The 25,564-nt window shown below is 54.8% G+C and overlaps 2 protein-coding genes across 2 annotated transcripts in view; one reads left to right on the top strand and one right to left on the bottom strand.

The window, feature by feature from the left end:
• ATP6V0D1 (ATPase H+ transporting V0 subunit d1) overlaps nucleotides 1–5,933 on the top strand; it is a 44,383-nt gene extending 38,450 nt beyond the window's left edge. Inside the window, exons 4-8 of the mRNA XM_023210170.1 lie at nucleotides 731–810; nucleotides 4,589–4,666; nucleotides 4,793–4,969; nucleotides 5,070–5,147; nucleotides 5,269–5,933. Of these exons, the coding sequence (XP_023065938.1) occupies nucleotides 731–810; nucleotides 4,589–4,666; nucleotides 4,793–4,969; nucleotides 5,070–5,147; nucleotides 5,269–5,430 (575 nt within the window). The 3' untranslated portion in view covers nucleotides 5,431–5,933. The remainder of the gene's footprint in view (nucleotides 1–730; nucleotides 811–4,588; nucleotides 4,667–4,792; nucleotides 4,970–5,069; nucleotides 5,148–5,268) is intronic.
• Nucleotides 5,934–6,401: 468 nt separating this feature from the next.
• Nucleotides 6,402–12,874, bottom strand: HSD11B2 (hydroxysteroid 11-beta dehydrogenase 2). The gene is made up of 5 exons (XM_023210169.1): nucleotides 12,485–12,874; nucleotides 8,125–8,337; nucleotides 7,823–8,008; nucleotides 7,580–7,717; nucleotides 6,402–7,372 (listed from the first exon to the last, which is right to left on the bottom strand). Exons 1-5 carry the CDS (start codon nucleotides 12,747–12,749, stop codon nucleotides 6,957–6,959), a joined length of 1,218 nt encoding a protein of 405 aa, XP_023065937.1. The 5' UTR covers nucleotides 12,750–12,874; the 3' UTR covers nucleotides 6,402–6,956.
• Nucleotides 12,875–25,564: the final 12,690 nt, after the last annotated feature.

Here is a 25,564-nt window from a genome sequence, read left to right as displayed (position 1 = left end):
CCACCTCCAAGAAGCCACCAGGGTTGAACCGCAGGCCTCTAAGCTGCACTAGGTTCTGAGCTGAGAGGCCTGAGCCCTACCTGCTGACCTTGTCTGCCATAGGCTCTCCCAGCAACTCTGAGCTGGTTCTGGGCTGTCTGTGGCTTCTTCAGTTTCTCCGTCTTTAAAGAAGAGCTAGACGAGTGAGTCTGCAGGCCCTCTTGGGGGGATGAGGGTGCTGTATCCTGCTCTGGCCTCTCTTTCCAGCCCCACAGTGGCCCCCTGGGTCACTGGTCTGTGCCTACCCTGCTGTTGGACTTGTCCTAAGGAGGAGGCTGGTTTTCCAAATGTGGGCGCCAGGCCTTCCTGGGGGGTGTAAAGAAGTAGGCGTTAGGCCCCAAATCCACAGCTGCCTTTCCAGAAGGGAGGATGTCATGGCCTCTTATGCAAGCCTGTCTTTGGCATGGTCTGAGCTTGGGTCTGCCCCAGTGGTGATTAGATCATGTTATGGCTAGCTGCCTCCTTTATAAATCAATTTTAGGAGCCAGGAGGCAGGAGAAGCTCAGGTCAGTGTACATGGCCCAGAGCATTGCTTCTGCCACTTCCAAGGCAACAGCCCAGGCTGGGGATCCCTCAGTACCCAGTCCTGTGGGCCTTATGGCACAGGTACTCTGTGCCGTGTAGGGCAGTTGAACATCAAGATTCTGGCCTAGACCACCTGCCCACCCCTCCAACCATGTTTCCTCCCCAGCGGCTTTTTTCCAGGACTGCATTTCAGAGCAGGACCTTGACGAGATGAACATTGAGATCATCCGCAACACCCTCTACAAGGTAATGTCCTGCACAAGCCGTGGGTGAGTGGCCTGTCGGTGGGTGGGGCTGTGGGAAGTGGTAGGGTGGTGATTTATGTGAGGTGCTGGGACAGGATGCAGCTATGCCAGGCTCCTATCCCAGGGGCTTATCTGCTTATTCTCTGGCTCCCATGCTGGGCACAAGGCTGTGTGGAACAAGTTCTCTATCCCATAGTGCCTGTGGCAGGCTCAGATAAAATCAGCAGGAGTGACTGGTGCTCCACTGCTGGCCTGTTACAGCTGGCTCCTGGACAGCCGCTCCCCCAGCATCCAGGAGGGTCATGGGCTACCACCCAGGCCGTAGCCCCTGGAACCACCCTACCTAAGCTATTGCCAGCAAGGACAGGCACTTGAGCAAAGGCAACAGTGTGCTTAGTTATGGTGAGGGGAGGGACCTGGCGAGGCATAGCCAGGTCCTCATGTCCCTCATAGGTTCCCAAGCTTGGAGTCAGTGCTGTTTCCCACCGTCCTCATCCCCTGCCCACCTCTTGCCTCCCAGGCTGTAGCATAGACTGGCCAACCCCTGGGGATAGAAGGTGGGCTCAGGATTTCTGGGTCAGCACTACCCTGGCCCAAAGAGATTAAAGAGCCAGGGGACCGGAGAGGAGAGAAAGGTTTAAAAATTAAAAAAAATAAAAGCCCGAGACCAGTTAGGTTAGGGGTGTTTGGGATAGACTATGCTCTGGCTGCAGTGAGGCAGTGAGCTATACATAGTGCCAGGACCCCAGACGGGCTGTAGTCAGGAACATGGATCTGTGGTGGGCAGGCCCCAAAGCAGGGCTGAGGATGACCCTGGCTGAGGGACCTGCTGACCTCACCTGTCTATTGGGTGAAAGTCCTCTCCTGACCTGGTTGGAGCGAGCTGGCTGACATTCGGCTGCAGCCTGAGCCCAGGCCCGCCAATCTCCCTGCAGGGGCCTGGGCCAGAGCACATTGTGGGTCTGGTGATAGGGGAAGGGCCTGCCTGGAGGTTGCAGTGGTGTCGGCAAGGGACCAGCACGTGCAGAAGGAAAGCATGGAGCATGCGCCAAGTGGCAGGCAGTTTGCTGTGGAAGGACACATTCCAGATGGACGGGGGAGAAGTCTAGAAGAAGAGGCAGGCATGGGATCAAGTTACCCAGGGCTTTGAATGTAAGGCCAGAAGTTTGAACATAGTCCCGTGGGCAGGGTCAGCCAGTGGAGGTTTCCAACAGAGCAGAGTCTTCTCAGAAAGCCCCTTCTAGCCACAACGTGGAGAGCAGATTAGAAGGCCTGAGATCAGAGGTGGGAAGGTCGTCAGCTTCTTTAATCCTTTGGACTGCACTAGGAACTGGGAAGGTGTCATTATCCCCATGTGAAAATGGGGAAACTGAAGGCTCAGAGAAGTAGGGTGGGTTGCCTAAAGCCAAATAGTAAGTCACTGGCAGCGCCAGGGATCACACCTGGCTCAGCTTGTTTGCAAAAGTGAGTGCTCTCACCCACTCCGCGCTAATAGGGCACAGGCCAGCCAGTTAGCTGAGAGGAGAGAGAGCACACACACACACGTATGTGTGTGTGTGTGTGTGTGTGTGTGTGTGTGTGTACGCACGCGCCTACCTGGCCTGTTGCCGGGTTCCCTGCCCTGAGACGGGGTGAGGGGTGCGGCTGTCCAGCAGCCTCACCCACACCCTCACCGGGCCTGACTGGTTCTAGCTGGAGTTGCTGGCGAGGGCTACCTAGGCACTAGCTCGTAAACATGGACCCAATGCTGTGGGCCTTGTGCCAGGACTGCCAGCCTGTCAGGCAATGTCCCAGCCCGATGACCACAGATGGGAGATTAGGTGGACCCTCAGCCACCCGTTGGGTGGGAACAGTAGGCAGCTGGTGCAGCAGCCGTGGACTGGCAGACTCCAGGGGACAGGGTGGGGGTGGGAAGGTGACCTTGGTACTGGGGTTGCTGGGATCTTGCCAGTTTCTTTAGCTGCCCTAGCCTCCAGAGAAGAGTCCCACCAGCCTCCCTGACCCTGGGATCAGCCTCTCCCGGGATTGGTACAGATTGGCTAAGCAGTTGGGTAGGTAGCAGGGCAGCATGGAGCCCAAGACCTGGTTGGTTGTTCCCCCACAAATAGGAAGTGCAGGCCCCACTGGGACAGGCTGTGGGATTTTTGACATATCCAGCTTGGCTGGCCACAGGGAAGGAGGTGACTGTGGACAGGCCCCAGAGGGACTGTGAAAGGTACCACCAAACCATAGGAGGGGTTGGCAGCTATCTCTGCCACCCAGGCCCTCTGATTCCTGAGATGCTCTGTGCTGGGGTCAACCCTCTCTTCCAGGCTTCTTACTCCCTGACCTGTCCTAGATTTTTGTTTCCCATGATCCCAGAGGTCACTCTCAGGCCTTCCCCTGAGTCAAGCTTGCCCAGCGTTGCTGGCCAGGGCAGACCTGGGCTCACAGACTCCTGGGTCTCATCTCATCTCTCTTGGAGCACCACCCAGCAGAGCCTGTGAGCCCAAGTTGGCTGATAGTTGGTGGAAAGGTCTCCACACCTTGGAGTTTAGAGCTCAGTATGAAAAGCTTTCCATGCCATCCAGCCCTTGCCTGCAACCTGGAAGAATAATCTCTAGCCTGTGGAGCCAGAGTCTCTGAGCCCATGCCAGCAGATGGGACTAGGGAGGTCTAAGTGGAGGCTGGCTGTTACAAGGGAGCTCCCCATGGGGCCCGTAAGATCATCCACCTTCCTTGGCATGGAGAGGTGTTGGGAGGAAGCATGGCTGCTCTTGTGAGTGAGCGTTGGGAGGGACGTGGGGCCTGGGCTGACCTCTTCTTTCCTCATGCCCAGCAGATCCAATTTGCCTGGGCAGGGAGTGCTTGTTCCCGCCGGCAGCCCATGTGCCTGCCATTGTACTGTGCCCAGCTGACGTCCGTGTAGGCAATAACCATCCCTCAGCAGGAACTGGCCTGACAATTTTGTTCTTGCTGTGTGATGCTGAGGGGCTGCCTGGAGGATGGGAGGAGGAGGTGTTCTGTAAGGGAGGGTGGCAGAGAGGGCCAGGTCACTCAGTCCCTGCCATCCCTGTGGACTCTCAGGTGTGGCCTTTCCTCACCAGCCCACGGACACCTGTTTTGTTTTTTTTCTTTTCTGAGACGGAGTCTCTTTCTGTCGCCCAGGCTGGAGTGCAGTGGCATGATCTCAGCTCACTGCAAGCTCCGCCTCCAGGGTTCAAGCAATTCTCTGCCTCAGTCTCCCGAGTAGCTGGGATTATAGGTGCCCACCACCGTGCCTGGCTAATTTTTTCATGTATTTTTAGTAGAGACGGGTTCACCATCTTGACCAGGCTGGTCTTGAACTCCTGACCTTGTGATCCACCCGCCTTGGCGTCCCAAAGTGCTAGGATTACAGGCATGAGCCACCGCGTCCGGCCACACCTGGTTTTCAGAAGCTGAGGAAGGGGAGGTTTGGAAAGATTTGGGGAAAAGGAAGGCAGAGCAGCAGGGGGAAGTCAGAGGACCCCTGCAAGCCCAGCCTTCTGTGAGATGAGGGGGTGAAGGGGATTGTAGGCTGAAGCAGACAGTCCAGTGGGCCCTGCCCTGGCACTCCTGCGTGGGAGGCTATGGGCAGCTGCCACTTGGCTGATTCACAGAAGTGTTTCCTTGGCTTTGCTGTAAGAGCTGCCTTGGCCCATCCATGGGTGTGCTTGTACCCACCTTGAAAGGGGCTAGGGAGGGGAGGAGGGAGCTGTGAGGGCTTGGCCCTCCAGAGCCTCTTTGCCTGTGCTGAGCAAGCTCCATGCTCTGCACAGGCATACCTGGAGTCCTTCTACAAGTTCTGCACCCTACTGGGCGGGACTACGGCCGATGCCATGTGCCCCATCCTAGAGGTGAGTGCCTGCTCGCCCTCCTGCCTGCTGGTGCCCGCTAGCCCTGGGCTGGGGAGGCTCTGCCAACTGACTGGCTACTGCCTTCTTCTTCCTCCCTCTCTCCTTACCTGTGCACTGGCTCCACAGTTTGAAGCAGACCGCCGCGCCTTCATCATCACCATCAATTCTTTCGGCACAGAGCTGTCCAAAGAGGACCGTGCCAAGCTCTTTCCACACTGTGGGCGGCTCTACCCTGAGGGCCTGGCGCAGCTGGCTCGGGCTGATGACTATGAGCAGGTCAAGAACGTGGCCGATTACTACCCGGTGAGTGCCCCGGCTGGCAGGACAGCGGGTGGGCGTGTTGTCACCAAGCACACCCATCCAGAACCCTCATGCTTGTGCTTTCCCCCACCCCCCTGGCCAGGAGTACAAGCTGCTTTTCGAGGGTGCAGGTAGCAACCCTGGAGACAAGACGCTGGAGGACCGATTCTTTGAGCATGAAGTGAGTCTGTGGGGTCTGCTTGTCAGAGGGAGGCCAACCTGGTGGTGTAGACCTGACTCTGTGGCCATGGCCACCTGGATGTGCTTGTACCCACCCTGGCCACATCTTCCTGTGTCCACAGGTAAAGCTGAACAAGTTGGCCTTCCTGAACCAGTTCCACTTTGGTGTCTTCTATGCCTTTGTGAAGCTCAAGGAGCAGGAGTGTCGCAACATCGTGTGGATCGCTGAATGTATCGCCCAGCGCCACCGCGCCAAAATCGACAATTACATCCCTATCTTCTAGCGTCCTGGCCCAAGGCTCTCAATTGCACTCTTTGTGTGTGTGTGTGTGTGTGTGTGTGTGTGTGTGTGTGTGTGTGGTCTGTGACAAGCCTGTGGCTCACCTGCCTGCCCGGGGTGTAGTACACTGTCCTAGCAGCTGCCCAGTTCTCCTGACCCTCTTAGAGACTGTTCTTAGGCCTGAAAAGGGGCTGGGCACCCCCCACCAAGGATGGACCAAGACCCTCTCCAGAGCAAGGAGGCCCCCTCAGCCCTGTGTTTACAGCCACTGATGTGTCTAAGAAGCATGTGGTCACTTTCATGTTCCTCCCTAACTCCCTAACCTGAGAACCCTGGGGCCTGGGGGCAGTTCGAGCCTCCTCTCCCTTCTGTGAGTCACTCCCAGAGCCATGGCCCATGGGAAGGATAGAGTGTGTGTGTCCTTGGGGCCTGGGGGGATGTTGCTTGTCAGCTCCCTCCCTCAGCCCTGCCCCTCTGAGACAATAAAACTGCCCTCTCTAAGCCCAACTGTCTGCTGTCTCCTTTAGGCCCTAGTACCTCTCCATGACCCCTAACTTCCCTTGTGACCCCACCTTGCTAAGCAACCCTGCCTAAGCCTCTACCTCCCTCCCTCAGTCAGCAGCCCAGATTCTTCAGGGTTAGGGAGTCCCAGGAAGATAGCTCCTTCTTCTGCTGGAGGCTCAGATGCATACAGGCCTGGGAAGCTAGGTGTTGGCCATGGAGGCCCCCCTGGCCCTCCCAGTTGCTTCAAGCAATTGGGATCAGGGTCATTACCCCCATTTCACTATGAGGAAACCCATGGTCTTAAATGATTTGCCCCAGGTCAGTGGAGGAGGGGGAGGTGTGAATCACAGAGTCTATCAGGGGAGTCCCCAGCCTCCACACTGAGCCCCAGGAGTTGCCACCTTGTCACACGGCCACATCATGTCACTCAGCCAGCCAGCCAGTCACCCCCTCTAAACAGCACCTGCCGCATTTTAGAAGAAATAAAAATTTGTCTTTATTTAACATGTGGCAATTGGGAAGTACAGTACAACCTTCCCTGTGGCTTGGCGGGGTGTAGTTGGGGCCCTAATTCTTGAGCCAGTCAAGAGACACTTGGGATTTAACCCTCAATTGCAGCACTGAGGCACTGGTGCTGAGAAACAATCCTGAGGGGGACCCCAACCCACCCAGTCACTCCTTAGTTTGCAGAGGCACTATCTGCAGAGTCCTGTGAAAGAATGCAGTAAGGTCTTTCACGAGACTCCCCATCCAGCAGAGTTCTCCAAGCTGCAAGATAGAGTGTTGTGCCAGGAGGGTCTGTTTGGGCTCATGAAGCAGTGGAGAGGCACAGAGGCTCACTGGGAAACCTTGGCCTCACCAGGCCTGGATTGGGCATCGGCAGTGGGCATGAAGTGGGGGTGGGATCCTTTAGGCCAGGTTCCAGGACAGACTTGGGGGGATGGTAATGCTGGGAGTTTTCGGGGAGGAAACAAGGGCTCACAGAGCCTTCTGTGCTGCAGTAGCTGGGCCATAGGTGCACAGGGCTCACCGAGCCACTGCTGGGGAAGGGCCAAGGCTCAGGTTTGGGTCCTGGGCTGCGTCCTGTGATGGGGTAGTGCCAGGCTGGCCAGGCTGCAGTGCTCGAGGCAGACAGTGACTGATGAAGAAGGCCTGCAGGAAGCGGCGCCGCAGGCCCTCAGGCAGGTAGTAGTGGATGAAGTACATGAGCCCCAGGCCCTGGCCGGGGTAATAGCGGCGGCGGGGCCGAGCTGCCAGCAGCGCATCTGTGATGGCATCTACAACTGGGCTGAGGTCGGACATGGCCAGGCGTAGCGAGCGCAGGAACTGCCCGTGCAAGTGTTCGATGTAGTCCTTGCCATAGGCCTGCAGCAGCTCTTGAGGCAGGTTGGCCAGCAGCAATTGCTTGCGCTTTTCCCACTGACCCACGTTTCTCACCGACTCTGGGGAAGGAGTGGCAAGGTCAGAGCGGGGTCAGCTAGGGGAACCAAAGTCAATTAGGACTGTTTAACCTGCGCCAGGTCTCCAGCCAAAACCACACCCCCAACCAAAACCACGACCATTCATCAAAGTTGACCTGCCTCCATAAGACCATTCCCAGCCCCACTCCCCACCCCCACCCCCACCCCACCCCCAGCCCTGATTCCCACCTGTCTTGAAGCAGCCAGGCTGGATGATGCTGACCTTGACCCCCCAGGGAAGGAGTTCACAGCTGAATGTGTCCATGAGTAGCGCCACGGCCGCCTTAGAGGTTCCATAGGCCCCCAAGCACGGATATGGCATGTCCCCTGTGGATGGATTGAGAGTGGGGCAGCTCAGCTTTGGCAAGGGGCTCCCTAAGCCCTCCCTCACCCCAGGGAGCTCCTTTTTGCTCCAGTGGGGCAGGCACTCACCCGCTGGGCTGCCCACAGTCACGATGCGGCCCCTTGAGCTGCGCAGCAGGGGCAGGAGGCCCTTGGTCAGCTCGAGCGCGCCAAAGAAATTCACCTCCATGCAGCTACGGAAAGTGGCCACCGGAGACAGCTCCGCATCAGCAACTACTTCATTGTGGCCTGCGTTGTTCACTAGGCCCCACAGGCCTGGGGTCACAGAGCAGAGGAGGGAAGCCTCAGGTCAGCCCAGCAGCAAACTTCCAGTCCCCGTGTCCTCCCCACTGCCCTGCCATGCCCTTGCCTGGTGGACACTTGCCACTGACCAGTGCTGGTGGTGTGGGCCTTGGTGAACTCTAGCACGCGGCTAATGTCTCCTGGTTTGGTCAGGTCCAGCTGCAGCAGCCTTAGGCGAGGGGAGCAGCAGGTACGCAGCTCGATGGCACCGGGGCTGTTCAACTCCAGTACGGTGGCCAGCACCGTGAAGCCCATGGAGTCCAGTTTCTTGGCTGTCTCCTTGCCAAAACCAGAGTCACAGCCTGGCCAGGGCAGGGCAGTCAGTGAACTTCCACTGTGGCCCAGCCCAGCCTGAGACAACCCCACAATCACCAGGGTCTGGATGGGATCCAGGCCCCTGCAAACCCAAGCCACCAGCAATCAACGACCCTAACTCCTTCCCTAGGCCCATCCCTGGCAGGCTTTGCCCCTCTAGCTGAGCCCTGGGCCCTTACTCTGTGACAGTTGTCATCTGTCTGACTCCCTATGGCTGCCCTACCAATGTGGCTTACAGAAGGGGAAACTAAGGCCTAGTAATGCTAAGTTGCTACCCACATCCACATAGGTCAGGTCTGGGATAGTCCCAGGCCGCAGTGTGGTTCTGCTTTCTTGATTTCAGGTCACAGCTCACAGGCACAGGCATAGTATTAGTACGGAGCCTCCCTTTCTTTTTCTTTTCTTTTTTTTTTTTTCTTTTCCTTTCGCTTTTTTTTTTTTTTTTTTTTTTGAGACAGGGTCTCGCTCTGTTGCCCAGGCTGGAGTGCAGTGGCATGATCTTGGCTCACTGCAACCTCCCCTCCTGGGCCCAAGCATTCCTTCCTCCTCAGTCTCCTGAGGAGCTGGGACTACAGGCCTGTGTCACCACGCCTGGCTGGTTTTTTTCTTTTCTTTTCTTTCTTTTTTTTGAGACGGAGTTTCGCTCTGTTGCCCAGGCTGGAGTGCAGTGGTATGATCTCAGCTCACTGAAACCTCCGCCTCCCGAGTTCAAGCGATTCTCCTGCCTCAGCCTCCTGAGTACCTGGGATTACAGGTGCACGTCACCATGGGCCTGGCTAATTTTTGTACTTCTAGTAGAGCTGGGGTTTCACCATGTTGGTCAGGCTGGTCTCTAACTCTTGACCTCATGATCTGCCTGCCTCGGCCTCCCAAAGTGCTGGGATTACAGGCGTGAGCCACTGCACCCAGCCTGCCTGGCTGGTTTTTAAATTTTTTTTGCAGAGACGGGAGTCTCACTATGTTGCCCAAGCTGGTTTTGAACTCCTGGGCTCAAGTGATCCTCCCACCTTGGCCTCTCAAAGTGCTGGGATTGAAGATGTGAGCCACTACATCCAGCTTCTCTTCCTTTCTGACTGCCTAGGGCTCTCCTCCCTTAATCTGGACTCTGAAGCAGCCTCATCTCTAGTCCTGTCCCTTCCTGCCCTCTTGAAGCCCTTCTCTACCTAAGCAGCTGAAGGGATCTTTCCAAAAATGACAATATCCCTCTGTGCTGCAAACCTTTCCAAGGCTGCCACAGTCCTCAGAATGAAGGCCAAGCTCCCTGGCTCAGGCCCTGTATAACATGAGCCCCACCTCCCTTCCCAGCCTCAATATGCTCTACTATTTTTCAGGCTAGAGGCAAGCTGGAGGCAAGCTGGAGGCCCATCCCCACTTTACCCAGACCCTTAGAATTCCAATCGGTGGCAACACGGGTGTTTTCTGAGCCCCAGACTACTTGCCTCCAGGACAGGGACCATGCTAGATGAAGAAGAGAACAGACCTACATTTGAATCCCTTCCCACACCCACCAAGTGTGACCAAGGTTAGTTACCACTCTTGGAGGCTTAATTTCTGTCTTTGGTATGCAGAGAGAAGAACCACCAGGCAGAGCCAGTGGAGGGTCCACAGTACTGATAAGCCCCTGCCTCCTTGATTGTTCCCATGCTGATCCCGGCTCCATGGGCAGCCAGTGAGGGAAGGGGAAAGGCCAGTGAGTGGGCAGGCTTTCTGTTCTGCTCCTGCTCCCACCCTTGGCCCTCAACCCTGCCCCCCAACCCCCATTTTCTGGAATAGAAGCTGCAAAGCAGCTCTGCTTCCCTACTCCTGGACTGCTCAGTACGGTCTCCCCATCTCAGCTCCACTCTCTCTACTGAAAGCAGCACTGGGCAGGGGGCTTCGAGCTCCTGCTGAGGAGGGGTACTCCCCAGGCAAGTCTGCCTTGGAGAGGGAGGCAAGCATGCGGGTGTGCATGTGCAGACACACACATGCATACGTGCACTTGCCCAGGTCCCTCTCAGAGCAGACAGGTCCTCCCAAGGGAAACAGACCTCCCAATTCTGACTTGAGCTGACCACAGGCCTCAGCTCTGTGGTCCCAAGTCACCCACATCTTGCACACCCTCTTGCTCATGTGCACACCCTCAGATACCTGTACATACTTCTAACCTGGCTGGATGTTTTCACAGTGGGCTCAGTCCCTACCACCCATTGGCGCACACGTGCACATGCATGCACACAGGCACCTGACCCTCAGCCCAAACCCTGATTCCACAGCTGAGCTCCGGGAGTAGCCCCGGCAAGTGCTTCTCTGGGCATTCTTAGGAGGGGGAGGGGGAGTGGCAGCTCTACCAGGCCCAAGACACAGTGTTCTTGGCAGGTGGGGCCGAACCTGGTTACCTACTTGTCTTCCAGCCGAGTGTTGAGAGACAACCCCCAAGTGTTAGGGCCCTGGGAAACTTGGAGGCTTCCTGATGCTTGTACAGGGCAGGTTGGGTGGTCCTCTCTCCCCCAACCCCAGCTTTGCCCCCAGAGATCCTGTGAGCCCAAGTTAGAGAAAGCATCCCTCCTCTTACCTCTCTCTCAGGCTCAAAGCCAGAAGCCACAGCAGCAGCACAAAGGCCTGAGGTGAGACCTCAGGAAAGACCACCCAGCTAGGCCACTAGTACCTACGGATGGCCTGGGTCCTGTTGAGGTGGCTCACAAAGAAAGAAAGCAGGAAGGGATCTGCCCTGTCCCCAGAGGCAGAGCCCACAACCTAACCCCTACTTCATACCAGGGGTGTCTGTTGACTTTCCTTCCTCAAACCCCTGAAATTGGGGTCCGCTGAGGCTTCACACTGCTCCTGGAACCTGGGTCTCTCCTGTCCAGCCCGAACACTTCCCCATCTCTACCATCTTTGCTGGAGTGTGTGGCCCTTGTGCCTCCTTCCCCCCACTCTGCCTCAGCAGTCTGACTTCTTACCTGATTAATGGCCCCTCCCAAGGAAACCACCTCATATCCCCCTCTCCCCACCCCCACAGCCAGACTGGCTGTCCCCTGCAGAGGCCATGTGTACTCCTGCCTTAAGCCTTTGTCCCACATCCTTTCTGTGATCCGAGATCCCTTTCATACTCCACTTATATCCACTCATCCTCCGAGGCCCCACTCAAGGATTTCCTCCTCTGGAAAATTCTCCCAGCCCCATCTGATCACACAGGGCACCTAGTAGACCCAGGTCTCTGAGAAGCCAGGTTGCTGGCTGCCCCAGCCGAGGCGCAATGCAAGGACAAAACCCAGAGCACCTGTCCAAACCCATGGGTGTTGGGGGAGAGACCAAGCTGCCCCTCCCCCCATGCAATGGAGTCAGTGCCCCCTGGCCTTTCTCCCCCTCCCCCCTTCCGGCCGGGCCCCCCCCACCCCCCCCCCCCCCTTTCCTCCCTCTGGTGACAGATTTATTCCCTGCTTCAGACAAAGGAGCTCAGCTACACGGTCAGAGGCACCTGAGCCCAGCTCTCCAAGAGCTCCTTCCTGGGCACAGAGGACCAGGAGGGCTTGGGGGTGGGGTGCGGGGTGCTGGGTGCAGGCTCCGAACTACTGCCTCAGCAGTTTGGCAGTGGATGGCTAGACAGAAAGACAGCTGAATGTCCAGCTGCCCCTCATGGTGACCTCAAGCTTTTCTGAACTCCAAGGATCCCAGCCAGTGGGGGATGGGTCGGGTGGGGAAGTTCCCCATCTAAGCTCTTCCCTCGGGCCCCAGGAATGGGAGATGGGGTGTCTCAGGTGGGGATGTCAGGCAGCGTTCAAGGGGTAAGGATCCTCCCTTCTCAAAGCCTCCGAAGTCCCCTGAAACTGCTCTCTTGGGGAAGGGAATGGCATAAACTCTCAAACTCCAGGAGGCTCCCTCTTCTCAGCCACCAGTCAGTTTCTTTCTTGAACCTGCCCACTCCCTGTCTCACTTTCCCTCCAACACTCCCTGCAGCAGCAGGTAGTGAACCCGGGCTTGGGGAGGTGCCCGGCGCTCCCTACTTGGCTCGCTCCCTGCACCCAGGGGAGGAGAACTCTCCCACTCTTGCGCTAGGGAGCCCGCCTTGGCCGTGCCCATGAGGAGTCAGTCCTGTGAGTGTCTAGTCCCGCCCTCGAGCCTGGAGTCCCCGCGCTCCGCGACCCGCGCACTCACCGGTGATGAGCACCGCGCGAGTGGCCACCGGCAGGCGCTGCGGGCGCGCCAGGCGGGACAACGCGATCCAGCCGGCGGCGGCCAGCACGGCGAGTGCGGCCGGCGGGGGCAGCAGGCGCTGGCACAGCCAGTCGAGCGCGGCCAGCAGCGCCAGCGCCGCCAGCAGCGGGCGGCCCAGACGCAGGTCTGAGCGCAGCAGCTGCAGCAGCGCGCGGGCAGCCACGAGCAGCCAGGCGCCGCCCGACGGCCAAGGCCAGCGCTCCATGGCGGCCCAGCGGGCTGGGGCGGGGCGGGGCGGGGGCCGGGCCGGGGATCGGGGAGAAAGAGAGTCTGGGCTCGGGCGCGGAGTGCAGGGGAACACCGGCCTCGGGCGCGGGAGGGACACAGGCTTTCTCTGCTCGCCCTCGGGCCGAGCTTATAAAGAGCCCCGGGGGCGGGGGAGAGGGCGGGGAGCGGGCGGGGCGGGGGCGGGGCTTTCCTCCACTTCTCTCCCGGCACCCCCCGCCGGGCAGGGGCCCCCCCCCCGCCCCGCCCCCTCGACCAGATTCGATTTGGAAAAAGCCGGAACAAAGTCCCAAAGTTGCTGCGCTCGAGGAGCCGCCTGGCTGCAGCACCCACGCGCCCGGGGCTGGCAAGCCGCCGCGCTCAGGTGAGCACATGCCACTCACGCTTGTTCGGGACACCTGAGGACACGCACAACGGGCATCCCAGTGCCCTTTGCTGATCGCACCGCCGCGGCCGCCAAGCCTGCAGGAACACCGCGGGGAACCAGCTGGTGCTCACCTGGTCTCCGCTGCCGCTGCCGCCAGCGCCCGTACACGCGCCGCACTCCCACGTGGTCCGTGGGGCCAGGTCCCTGGCGCACACACCCTCAGGTGCGCTCACCCCTGAGCAGCTCGCGGCCACAAAACCCGCCTGGGACAGGGGCTAGCGGGGAAGCAGGACGACAGCTCCAGGTTCTTGGAGTCTCTGCCCCATCTTTCCCTTTCCTTCCAGGGCTTAGCCCTGGGGACGCACGACCCCACTTCCTGCCTCACAAATGTATGTGTGTGGGGGTTAGTGGGGGGTGGGGTGTCAGAGGAAGCTCCTAGGTCTCCCATTACCTATGGCCCATCCCCGCCAACCCCGACAGTCAGACCAGAGGGGCGTCAGTGAAGAAGGCAGCCTCTAGGACAGGGTGTTCCCTGCCTTGCTCCCCTGAACCCCCGGGGGTGAAATAAGTGGTATGAGTGTGGGTGGATTTTTCTGCCTGCCTGTGTGAAGGTCTCCATGCTTGTGTGTGGCCCAGTGGCCCCCCACCCTGCCCACCCCCGTGTCTGGCACCCTGTGCCTAGCATCCATGCCAGGGCTCTGTCAGGCACTGGGAGTTGGTGCCAGTACCTGGCTGCAGGCTTGATGCTGAGAGGAGTAGGTGCAGCCCTCGGCAGATGGCTCCCTGCTTCCCGTGGGCCTCCAGGTCATGCTCAGTGCCTCATCCCTGCCCTCCCAAGGTCCTGGGAGGTTGTGGACTCCCTGTCACACCTCCTAGCCCTGTTGCTCATTCTCTTTTAGGTGCCCAGGCTCTGCCAGGGTTTCAGGGCAATGCCTCCTCCAGTGCCCTCTCTGCCACCAGACACAGCCCCCTAGTGGGCCAGGGAAATCTCAGGGGGGTGCTGGGAGCCAGACCCACCTAAAGGGAGAGGCTCTGGGTGGAGGACCAATTTGCCCCAAGTCACTCCTGTGCGTCCACCTATCCATCCTCCTAAGGACGGATGACAGGCAAGCCCTGGCCCTGGGAGGCAGGACTTGAATGAAGAGGGTGTGTGTGCCTGACCTTGGGTACACGACCTTGTGTGCCTGTGTTTGTAAGCACTTGTGTCCGTGGGACTCTGTGGCTTGTTCAGGCCATTTGGTTGTGTCACTCCCTATGCCGTGACCCTGTGTGTGCAAGTGAGTACGTTTGTGTGTGTTGTGTGTGTTTCTGGTAACTCTCTGTCCTTCAATCTGGGTCATCCTGCCTCTAGAAACTCAGGAAAACATTCCTTTTCCAAAGTCACTGACTCCTGTTGGGGTGAATGTATGGCCCAGGCTCAGGGACAGACACAGCACTCCTGGCCTGACTTCCTGATTTGAGCTGTAGAGCTTGGATTGGCCAGACCCCGCAGCTTTAGCCACCCCACCAAGAGTCTGGCTGTGGTTTTTCCAGCCTCAGTCCATTGGAGACTTCCCCTTGGAGTGGGGAAGGGAGTAGAAGCTGAGATGAGGGTCCTGGGGAGCCTTCAAGGTCAAGGCGACACAGATAGAACCAGCACTTGCTAAAGCAGGAGTTGAAGAGTAGGGGGATGGGGTAGGAAGGCAAAATAAGGGCAGAGACAGAAGCAGGGTCCTACACTGTCCTGGGAAGGAACCGCAAAGGCCACGATGGGGAGAGAGACTTGCTGGGAGGCAATGTTGGGATTTGCGTTTAGCTGAACAGTATAACATGGTTAGGATGAGGAAGGGGGTGTTTCCAGCTCAGCTTCTGGAACCTCATGCCACCTCAGGCAGAGCCATTAGTCTTATGGGATTTGGGTCTTGGTGGGACTAGACCATCTGCCACATTTTTATGTAAACTCCCCCTGCCCATTCATCCTACTTCCTAGCCCAGACCTCCTCCTTCCCAGAACCTATGCTCCAGCTCCTGTGGCCTCCTCAGCCACTGACCCATTATCACTCATTAGGTGGAGACGTTCTAGAAGTACAAGGTGGTTAGGGCAGTCATGGCTGGGAGAAGCTGGCCCAGCCCTGTCTGAGGCCTGGTGCCAAGTTGTGCCTGCCTAGGGGCAGAAAACCAGCCTCTGCTACAACCAGGAGTCTAGGCTGTCAGGGGCTTCCAGGGAAGTGAAGCGGAGAGGGGCAGTGGGCAGGAGCCTCAACAGATAAAGCAGAGTCTGGCAGGGCAGAGGAATGAAGGGTGACCAGGAGCAGAGCCCCTGAGCCACTCAGCCCCTAAGCCCTCAGCCCACAGACTCCCTTAGTCCTTTGTCCCAGCCTCCACCCCACCTTGGTCAGAAACCTGGTTAACCAAACCCTTAGCACGCCCCAGGCTCTGGAGGAAGGAGGGGTGGGCAGGCTGGCTCTGGTCGCCTCCAGCGCAGTCCAGCAGCTCACTGGCACCCTCTGCTGGCCGTGTAGGGAGAGCACGGCTCTGAAGGAGATAAAGACCAGGTAACCGACTGACTGCTGGATTGAGGAGAGGGGAACAGATGTCTAGAGTAGGGGGTACTAAGTGGCAGACTCCAGGAGCCCTCACGCTCTGTCCTCTGACTGTACTTGGGTTCCTGGAGCAGAGCACTCAGCACTGACTTGTCACCTCCTCCTCCCTTTGCAGCTCAGAGGCTGCAGATTTCCAAGGAGCCCCTGCCCTGCACTCTGCTTCACGCCTTCACTCCCACCACGCCTCCTCTTGGCAGAATGGCAGAGGGTCCCTCTTCCTGCCAGTGGCCAGGGTCCTAGACCCCATTGCTCCCTGTCCTCAAAGACAGCAAACTTGTGTTGAGTTCCTACTGCGTGCCAGGCCCTGTGCTGGGCACCACAGATACAGCAACTGACTACTGGCCCTAGCAGCAAGTGTACTGGTGCTAGCCTCACCCATTGGAAATCTCAAGCCCGTATCCCTTTCCACAAGCATCTCTCTTGTGGCTGGGCACAGTGGCTTACGCTTGTAATCCCAGCACTTTGGGAGGCCAAGGCAGGCGGATCACCTAAGGTCAGGAGTTCAAGACCAACCTGGCCAACATGGCGAAACCCCGCCTCTACTAAAAATCCAAAAATTAGCCAGGTGTGGTGACACATGCCTGTAGTCCCAGCTACTCATGAGACTGAGGCAGGAGAATCTCTTGAATCCGGGAGGCAGAGACTGCAGTGAGCTGAGATTGTATCACTGTATTTCAGCCTGGGTGACAGAGCAAGAATCTGTTTCAAAAAAAAAAAAAAAAAAAAGCATCTCTCTTGTGTTTTCTCATGTTTTCAGCTGCATTTCTCTAAAGTTGTCCATAATCACCATCACCATTCTCCCCTCCCGACCTTTGCCTGGGACCAGCTCCCCCTCCTAACCCCCTAGTTCCCAAATCCCATAGACCCATCTCTGGCTTCAGCTAATTTGGCCTCTTCAAAGCCTTGGCCCTGCTGGCATCTCTTTCTCCTGCCCCAAGCCCTGTCTCCCTTGGGTGCCTGCAAAGCCATGGCTGCCGGGTTTCCTCCTACCTCACTGCCTCTCCTTCTCAGCCTCCTTCTCCAGCTTCTCTTCCTTGTGGGTGAAGCTCTGGCTGTGGAGGCCTCACTCTTGGCCTTCCCCACACAATGAGCTCATCTTTCTATTCACATGCTGGCGACCTCCCTGCTTGCTTTCTGGCCAAGCCCTCCCTTTTGACCACAGGCCCACATGTCCAGCTGCCCCTGGACACTTCCCTTGGACACACATAGGCCTCTCAGCCTCAGCATGTCTAACGCTGGTGCTGGCAGTCATCGTGCCCCACCACATCCTCAACCTTCATGCCATGCAATGGCCTCCAAATCTCTTGCTGTGTCCCAAGCCCTGGGTTGGGTGCAGATACCTCATCATAGCCTTTATAGTAGTTACCATTATCACTATTTTACATTCAAGGGAACTGAGGCTTCCAGAGGCGAAGGGAATTGCTCAAGCTCTCAAGCTCAAGTCCATTTGCATTGGAGTCTTGGACCAGCCCCAAGATTCAAACTCAGGTGTACCTGAAGCCAAAGTCTGGGCTCTTGAGAACTGTGTTAATACGGGGCTGTGTTGGTCACCCGTGGCACCTTAGACTTCATCCTGAGGGCAACGGAGAGCTTGGAATGGTTTTGAGCAAATGATCCATTTCCCAGGTGGCCAGGAAATGGATCTGGGGAAGAGTGGAGGCTGACTAAATTATTATCACTTTTAAATTTTATTATGATTATTACTTTATTATTATTATTACTTTTAGTTAGTGATGGGGTCTTGCTGTGTTACCCAGGCTGGAGTACGGTGGCACAATCACGGCTCACTGCAGCCTTGAAGTCCTGGGCTCAAGCAATCCTGCCATCTTAGGCCTCCATAGTAGCTGGGACTACAGGTGCTCACCACCACACCTGGCTATTGTTTTTTAAATTTTTTGTAGAGACAGGGGTCTCACTGTGTTGCCCAGGCTGGTCTTGAACTGCTGGCTTCAAGTGATCCTTGAGGCTGGTAGTCTGCATCCAGATGAGGGACAGAGTAGAGGTCTGTTCAAACAAACTGAGCTCGAGGCGCCCCTGAACATGCAAAGGCTGAGCCCCAAGACACGTGGAAGCCTGTGGGCTCCAGCACGTTGCTCCCGTAGCGTGGGAGCCCTGGAGGTTGCCGACTCCCCTCTGAATACCCTAGGCATGAACTGAACTCCCCCTCTCCCCACCATTTTTCAGAGCTATCCCACCTGGGCTGGGCACCTGGAAACCAGGCCCTTCAGTTAAGGAACTGAAGGAAACCTCCCCTCCGGTTACCAGACAGAGGGGCCAGTAAGACACAGAAAGCCAGGAGCATCACTTGTGTTTTCAGCCTGTGTCTGGCACCCTCCTCTGAACTTCTACTGTCTCCAGGATTAAAGGCAGATGTTTGGGGATTAGGGTCCTTGAGTTTGCGAAACAGAGAGAGTGTGCTCTGCAGGGCTTTCTGGACCAGTCCCAGGGGGAAAGCAAGCCCCAGCTGAGAGCATGTGGAGGGAGAGCTTGATTGACTCTGGATGAAATCATTCTAGGATCTGTCTTGTATCCTCCAATGTGACTGTGTGTTTGTGGCATGCCAGTCCTTGTGCTTAGCTTGCTTGGTCTTTATTTTATTTACTATCCTCACATCATCACTATGAAGTAGGTACTGTCATTATCCTTATCCTATACATAAGGATAAGGCTACTGACCTTTTACTATTTGCTGCTCAATTAAAAACAAGTCTCCCAATGACGGAATTAAGGCAACTTGATTGTTAAATCTCATTCCAAAGCTTGTCTCCTTATAGCTTCCATCACCCCGATTCAGGCCTTTTCTTGGCAGAACAACTGCAAAAGATACAAAAATTAGTTGCTGTTGGCTGACTGTTTTAATTTATTTGCATATACATAATTCAGCCCCACCCCTGGTGGCTAATACGCCCCCTGGGGAAGCTGTGGCTGCCTTCTGATTGCTGTTGGGGAGGCCTGTGTGTGTTGTTTTTTTAAAATAAACTGAAACCAGATGGAGGGGGGTTTTGTTCACAACCTTGCCTACAATTTTCTCCAGCGAATTCCTTGAAAAGTCAACCACCTATGAGTGCTGCCTCTGCTCCGTGGAGGTCCCTCACCGCTGGTATGCAAATATCGAGCAGGGTTGATATTTCTCAAAGAAGAAGAAAAAGAGCTTCTTGGCCTGAGGGCTTTCCAGAATGCGGGGTCATCTCCTGGTTGCCCCCAATTTTAGGTCTGTACTTACAGTTATCGTCCTCGCTTTCCTTCCCCCTCATGTTGGGAGTGGGCTGGGGTAGGGGAGCCTTGGGCCGGGCTTGAGTCAAATCACTTAGACAAACCACTTGGTATAAAAATGTGAATTCCAGACCCCCACCTATACCCCATTTGCAGCACTGACCTCTGGCATGAGACCCCAACTCTCCAGTTCGTTTAATTTTTGCAGTCAGTGGAGGGGTTACTCTCCTAAAGGGGCCCGAGCCACTCCTGCTTCCATCCTGGGAAACCAGAAGCTGGAGGTGGTTATCGAAATATTTTTAACCACCAGCCACGTCCAAGGCTTTGTAATGCCCCGGGAGCCCTCATTAAGCGATTCCTTGTTCAGAGAAATGAGGTGAGTATACCCACTGGTCACCCTGCCAGAGGTTTAGTATTTTTTCTTTGGAACGTGAATTGGGCATTGTCGTAGTGAAGTGTGACCCAGTCCCCAGGCAGGGGAGAGCACTTTTTTCCCAGCTCTGACCTTCATTCCTAGCTCAGAACACCTTTCTTTTGGATCCCAAGCTTTTTCAGATAATTGTGTCAGGTTACATAAGGCTCTGAGATATGAACACTCAAAGGAAATTCCGGTGAGAGCAGGTCTGAGAGGTTCCGGCACATAATTTGCTTTAAAGTATTCGAGGAAAAACTCAGGTGTCTGAGGCCAGCCCATTTTTGAAGTAAAATAAGAGCAGCCAACAACTTTGCATGGATGTGCCATTCCCCATAGAAATGAGCAAGCAAAAAGACAGATTTCATATTGAAAGGAAATACCCCTCCCCAGGGAGCCTCTGCAGGGGCAGGAGGGGGCTGGTGGGGGAGATGGGGGAGTCAGTTGCAAGAGAACAGCTTGGACCAGGCTGCCTTTGGAATGGCAATCTTCACCAGCCAGGATCACTTTTTTCCCCGCTTTCTGCATCTTAGGTGACACGTGGTAAATACAATACTTCAGTTTTCCAAGAAACATAAAATAAAAACTGAATTACTGGCAGAGACGCTTAAAAATCTTTGGTTCCTAGGACTCCATGGGCACATTTTCCACACACCATGATTTTTATTTCATTCGCCTCTGAGGGGCAGCCCTCCAGCAGTTCTGTTGCATAAGGTACTGTTTCCAAACACCTTGTCCCCAACTGGTGACACAGAGTAAGTTTTATCTAGGTCTGAGAAGAGTTCTGGAAGAGTGACATCGTGTTCCAAGTCGCACCGGTTACAATCAACAGTAGGAAGGTTGCCAAAGATCTCACCAAGGAAGCTGAGAGAATATTTTAAATACTAAAGGGCGCTTCTTTCTTAAAGCGTGAAGTGGTCGTAAAAACCACTTAACGGAAGAATATTAATGGGAGGAGAGTGCCTTGAATGCAGCAAATTTTGCAAAAAGCTTTACAAGGGACATGGAAAAAATAGATTTACTATGTTGAAGACGTGGGAAAGTTCATTTTTACACAAAAATAATTTGGCTATTTACACAAGGCTGCACAGAATTCCTATAAGTAGCACTATCCTTTTTTATTCTTCATGTGTTTGACACACATTTCTTTCTTTATGATTACTATTTTTAGAGACAGAATCTTGCTTTGTTGCCCAGGCTACAGTGGTGCAGTCACTTATAGGTCACTGCAGCCGCGAACTCCTGGGCTCCAGGGATCCTCCCCTTCTCAGCCTCCTGAGTAGCTTGGACTGCAGGCATGTGTCATCATGCACCGCTATTTTAAAAATTTTTTGTAAAAGATCTTGCTATGTTGCCCAGGCTGGTCTTAAACTCCTGGGCTCAAACAATCCTCCCACCTTGGCCTCCGAAAGTGTTGGGATTACAGCGGGAGGCACCGTACCCAGCCTCAATACACATTTCTTGAGTGCTTAGTGTGTTCTGGGCTCCGTGCTAAGGAAGCAATAGTAAACAATACAAACATTATTCCTCCCCTGTGGGAGGAATAATAATTCCCTCCTCTTCTGTCTGACTGGAGGGACAGGCCCTTATCAGATCATTACACAATCAAGGAGACCCGGACAGAATGAGAAAGCAGAGTCCCATGATGCTCTGGGAGTGATGGCCTCTATTCTGGGGACCAGAGAGGGCTTTCCCAGAGGAAGTAAGTTTCCAGGTAGTGTGAGCTTCAAATGAGAATAGACAAAGCTGTGGGATAGACAAAGCTGCAGTCAGCCTGAGCCAGGGCACATGCAAGGTCTTGGAGACTGCAGTGGCCACAGTGAGGAGGAGGTTTCTATTCCAATTTCATGGTATATGGAAATACCTCTCCCGAAGGAGCGGGGAGTGTTGTCGAGGGTTGTAAGCAGGAAGTAAAAGAATCAACTTGGTGTGGGTTTTTTTAAATTTTGTTTTTGTTCTAAGACAGCCACAAGTTGTAAGGAGAATGGACTGATAGGGGTGGGGACGGGGATAGGGAGGGCCCCAGTCGAAATCAAGAACCAGTCAGGAGGCCAGAGCAAGAGATGCTGGTGGCCATGAAGACAAGCCAAGTGGATGGGCTGAGTCATCCAGGGCCCATCGGAGAGGGTACTATGACTCAGACGAAGTGGGCCCAGACAGCGAGAGCTGTGGCTGATAATCTCCCACCCAGTCTAATTTAATTAAATTTAATTCCACTTGTTGATGATTTGGACAGCATCATTTCCTGGTAGAAAGACAAGGACGGTCTGGATGGGAGGTACCCATGATTGCTACCATCGAGCAGTCTTTGGGTACTCTATATGCATGGTCACATTTTCAGGCCTCATCACAGCCCTAGGCAGTAGCTATTGTTACCTCCACTTCACATACAAGCAAATTGAGATTATTAAAGTTGAAGAATTTATGGCCAGGTGCAGTGGCTCACACCTGTAATCCCCAGCACTTTCGGAGGCTGAGGTGGGTGCATCGCTTGAGGCCAGGAGTTGGAGACCAGCTTGGCCAACATGGTGAAACCCTGTCTCTACTGGAAAAAAAAAAAAAAAAGCAAAACAAAAACAAACAAACAAAAATTAGCCAGGCATGGTGGTGGGCACCTGTAATCTCAGCTGCTCAGGAGGCTGAGGCAGGAGAGTCGCTTGAACCTGGGAGGTGGAGGTTGCAGTGAGCTGAGATTGTGCCACTGCACTCCAGCCGGGGCTACAGAGCAAGATGCTGCCTCAAAAAAAAAAAAAAAAAAATTATCCAAGGTCACCATCTTATAACTGGCACCATTGAGATTGAACCACTAACCTGCCCTGGGACAGGTGAAGAATGCCCAGAACCCTGGGATCACACTGGCTCTAATTATGGACGTATCTGTCGGTTCAGGCCCAGGGTGGGATGAGCCAGCTTTGCCCCTGTGGAGTCTCCTCTGGCAGCTCCCAGGAGCCCTGTAAGTAAGTCAGCTCACACGTGTGTATGCATACCTGGAAAACCACAGTTGGCCTTTTTCTCCCTGTGGCCCTGGGCTGTTCTATCCTGGGCAGACCTGCCTTGCGAATCACTGGCTGCAGCTCTGGCTAGGAACAAGTCCTGCCCAAGGGGCTGACTTCTATAAAATGTGTCTCAAGTTTTCATAGAAATTGGCCAGGTTGGGGGAGGGGGTGTTGTTGGGAGGAGCTGGAACAACACAAGGTAAAGAGAACCTTGTGGGAAGAGGCCTGAGGGTGAAAACAGATGTTGCCGGTTCCAGGAGCTGCAGAATTGTCACAGAGGACAGGAAGGAGTTCCACATACCAGAAGCCTGCCCAGCAGGGCATTGGAAGCCACACTTTGTCATTTCAGTTGATCCTAAAGGCAAAAGGGAGCCCTGGAATCTCTTAAGCAAGGTTGATGAGGTGGTTTCACATTAGAAAGATTTCTCTGGCACCTGCCAGGCAATGTGTGGCTTTCCTCAGTCGGTGATGCCCTGCACAATGTCAGCTTCTGGATTGGGGACCACACAAGGATGACAGACTCAGAAAGAGCATGATCAGCTTGAGGTCAGGAGTTTGAGACCAGCATGGTCAACCTGGTGAAACCCCAACTCTACTAAAAATACAAAAATTAGCTGGGTGTGGTGGTGCACGCCTGTAATCCTAGCTACTCAGGAGGCCGAGGCAGGAGAATTGCTTGAACCTGGGAGGTGGAGGTTGCAGTGAGCCAAGATTGCGCCACTGCACTCCAGCCTGGGTGACTCTGTCTCAAAAAAACAAATGAACAAACAAACAAACAAACCAAAAAGCATGATCAAACTGCCTGTGCTTTTCAAAAGCAGATTTGGGGTGAGAGAGTCATCTTCTCACAGAGCCTGGCCTGGAGTCACGCACAAAGACGTCAAGGGAGGCCAGGCGCCATGGTTCACGCCTGTAATCCCAGGATTTTGGGAGGCTGAGGCGGGTGGATGGCTTGAGCTCAGGAGTTTGAGATCAGCCCGGGCAACATAGCAAGACCCTGTCTGTACCAAAAGTACAAGCAAACAAACAAACAAACAAAAACGAGCTGGGTTGATGGTGTATGTCTGTAGTCCCCAGCTACTCAGGAGGCTGAGGTGGGAGGATTGTTTGAGCCCAGGAGGCGGAGGCTGCAGTGAGCCAAGATCACAGCACTGCGTTCTAGGCTGGGTGACAGAGACAGAACTCATCCCCCCCCTCCCCCCCACCCCCCCGCCCCCCCCCAAAAAAAAAAAAAAAAAGTCAAAGGAATCTGAGCTGTCACTCGGATTTTTGTTTCAATTGAAAACAGCTTTCACTGGGCATATATAAGTGCATTTAACCCTGTTTGCAAATCACTGTATCCATTTTGTATTGCTGCTGAAACAAATGACTGCCAATGTGTCATCTTGACAGTTCTTGAGGTCAGAAGTTGAAAATGGGTACTCCTGGGCTAGAGTTGAGGTAACAGCAGGCTGATTCCTTCTGGAGGCTCTAAAGGAGGGTCTGCTCCCTAGCCTTTTCCAGCATCTAGAGGCTGCCTGCGTTCCTTGGCTCAGGCCCCTTCCTCCATCTTCAAAGCCCACAAGTGTAGCACCTTCAAATCTCTCTGACCTCTGTCATTACGTGGTCCTTCTCCCATCCAACCCTCCTGCCTCCCTCTTATAAGGACCTTTGTGACTACATTGAGCTCACTCAGATAACCTGGGATAATCTCTTCCATCTTGAGATCTTCATCTCATCTGCAAAATTCCCTTTGATATATCATGTAACACATTCAAAGGTTCCAGGAATTAGGGCGATGACATCTTTGTGGCGCTATTATTCAGACTACCACCTCCTCTAACAAATAAAGAGAAGGAAGGATAGTCTGGCAACTGAGAGGAGGATGGGCCGAAAGTAGGCAGGCTGATGTTAAGGAGAATTGGAGGCTGCTGCAGGCTCAGCAAGGAAGATGCTGGTGGTCTGGGCTGGGGTGGAGAGGAAGGAATGGACACAGGATGTGTTTCAGAGTGAGGGCAGCCTGGTTATGGGCACTATCTGGTTTAAGTGGGCAAGGACTAGCAGGAGAGACATGGGAAGATAAGCCTGAGTGTACAGATGGGCTGACTGGGTAGACGTTGGTGACCTTCAGAGGGCCCAAGGGGAGGAGCAGTTTTGCGGCAAGGACAAAGAGGGCATGAGGGGATGTGTTACATCCCAGACACCGATGAGACATCCAGGAGAGAAGCCCCTGAGTCAAGTGGATCCAGGGCCTTTTGGGTCCCTCCCCTTATTATGAGAATATATGGACTCATCTTTCACTTTGTTTTTAAATTTTTATTTGTATTTGCGTTTATTTATTTATTTAGAGACAGAGTCTTGCTCTGTCGCCCAGGCTGGAGTGCAGTGGCACAATCTCAGCTCACTGCCACCTCTGCCTCCTGGGTTCAAGCGATCCTCCCATCTCAGCCTCCTGAGTAGCTGGGATTACAGGCATGGATCACCATGCCCAGCCAATTTTTGTATTTTTGGTAGAGACAGGGTTTCGTCATGTTGCCCAGGCTGGTCTCAAACTCCTGACCTCAAGTGATCTGCCTGCCTCAGCCTCCCAAAGTGCTCAGATTACAGGTGTGAGCCACCGTGCCTGGCCCCGCCTTGTTTTTAAAAATATTTATGTATTATTATTATTTTTAAAAGAGATATGATCTGACCGGGCACAGTGGCTCACGCCTGCAATCCCAGCACTTTGGGAGGCTGAGGTGGGCGGATCACCTGAGTTCAGGAGTTTGAGACTAGCCCGGCCAACATGATGAAACCCTGTCTCTACCAAAAATACAAAAATTAGCTGGGCATGGTGGCAGGCGACTGTAATCCCAGCTGCTTGGGAGGATGAGGCAGGAGAATCACCTGAACCCAGGAGGTGGAGGTTGCAGTAAGCTGAGATCGCACCACTGCACTCCAGCCTGGGAGACAAAGTGAGACTCTGTCTCCAAAAAAAAAAAAAAAGAGAGAGAGAGATAAGAATTTTTTTTTTGGCCGGGCGCGGTGGCTCAAGCCTGTAATCCCAGCACTTTGGGAGGCCGAGATGGGCGGATCATGAGGTCAGGAGTTCGAGACCATCCTGGCTAATACGGTGAAACCCCGTCTCTACTAAAAAATACAAAAAACTAGCCGGGCGACGAGGCGGGCGCCTGTAGTCCCAGCTACTCGGGAGGCTGAGACAGGAGAATGGCGTGAACCCGGGAGGCGGAGCTTGCAGTGAGCTGAG

The sequence above is a fragment of the Piliocolobus tephrosceles genome, chromosome 17 (genome assembly GCF_002776525.5).
Source record: "Piliocolobus tephrosceles isolate RC106 chromosome 17, ASM277652v3, whole genome shotgun sequence".
NCBI lineage: Eukaryota > Metazoa > Chordata > Mammalia > Primates > Cercopithecidae > Piliocolobus > Piliocolobus tephrosceles.
Note: the sequence above shows the minus strand (reverse complement) of the source record. Positions and strands in the feature narration are given on the sequence as shown.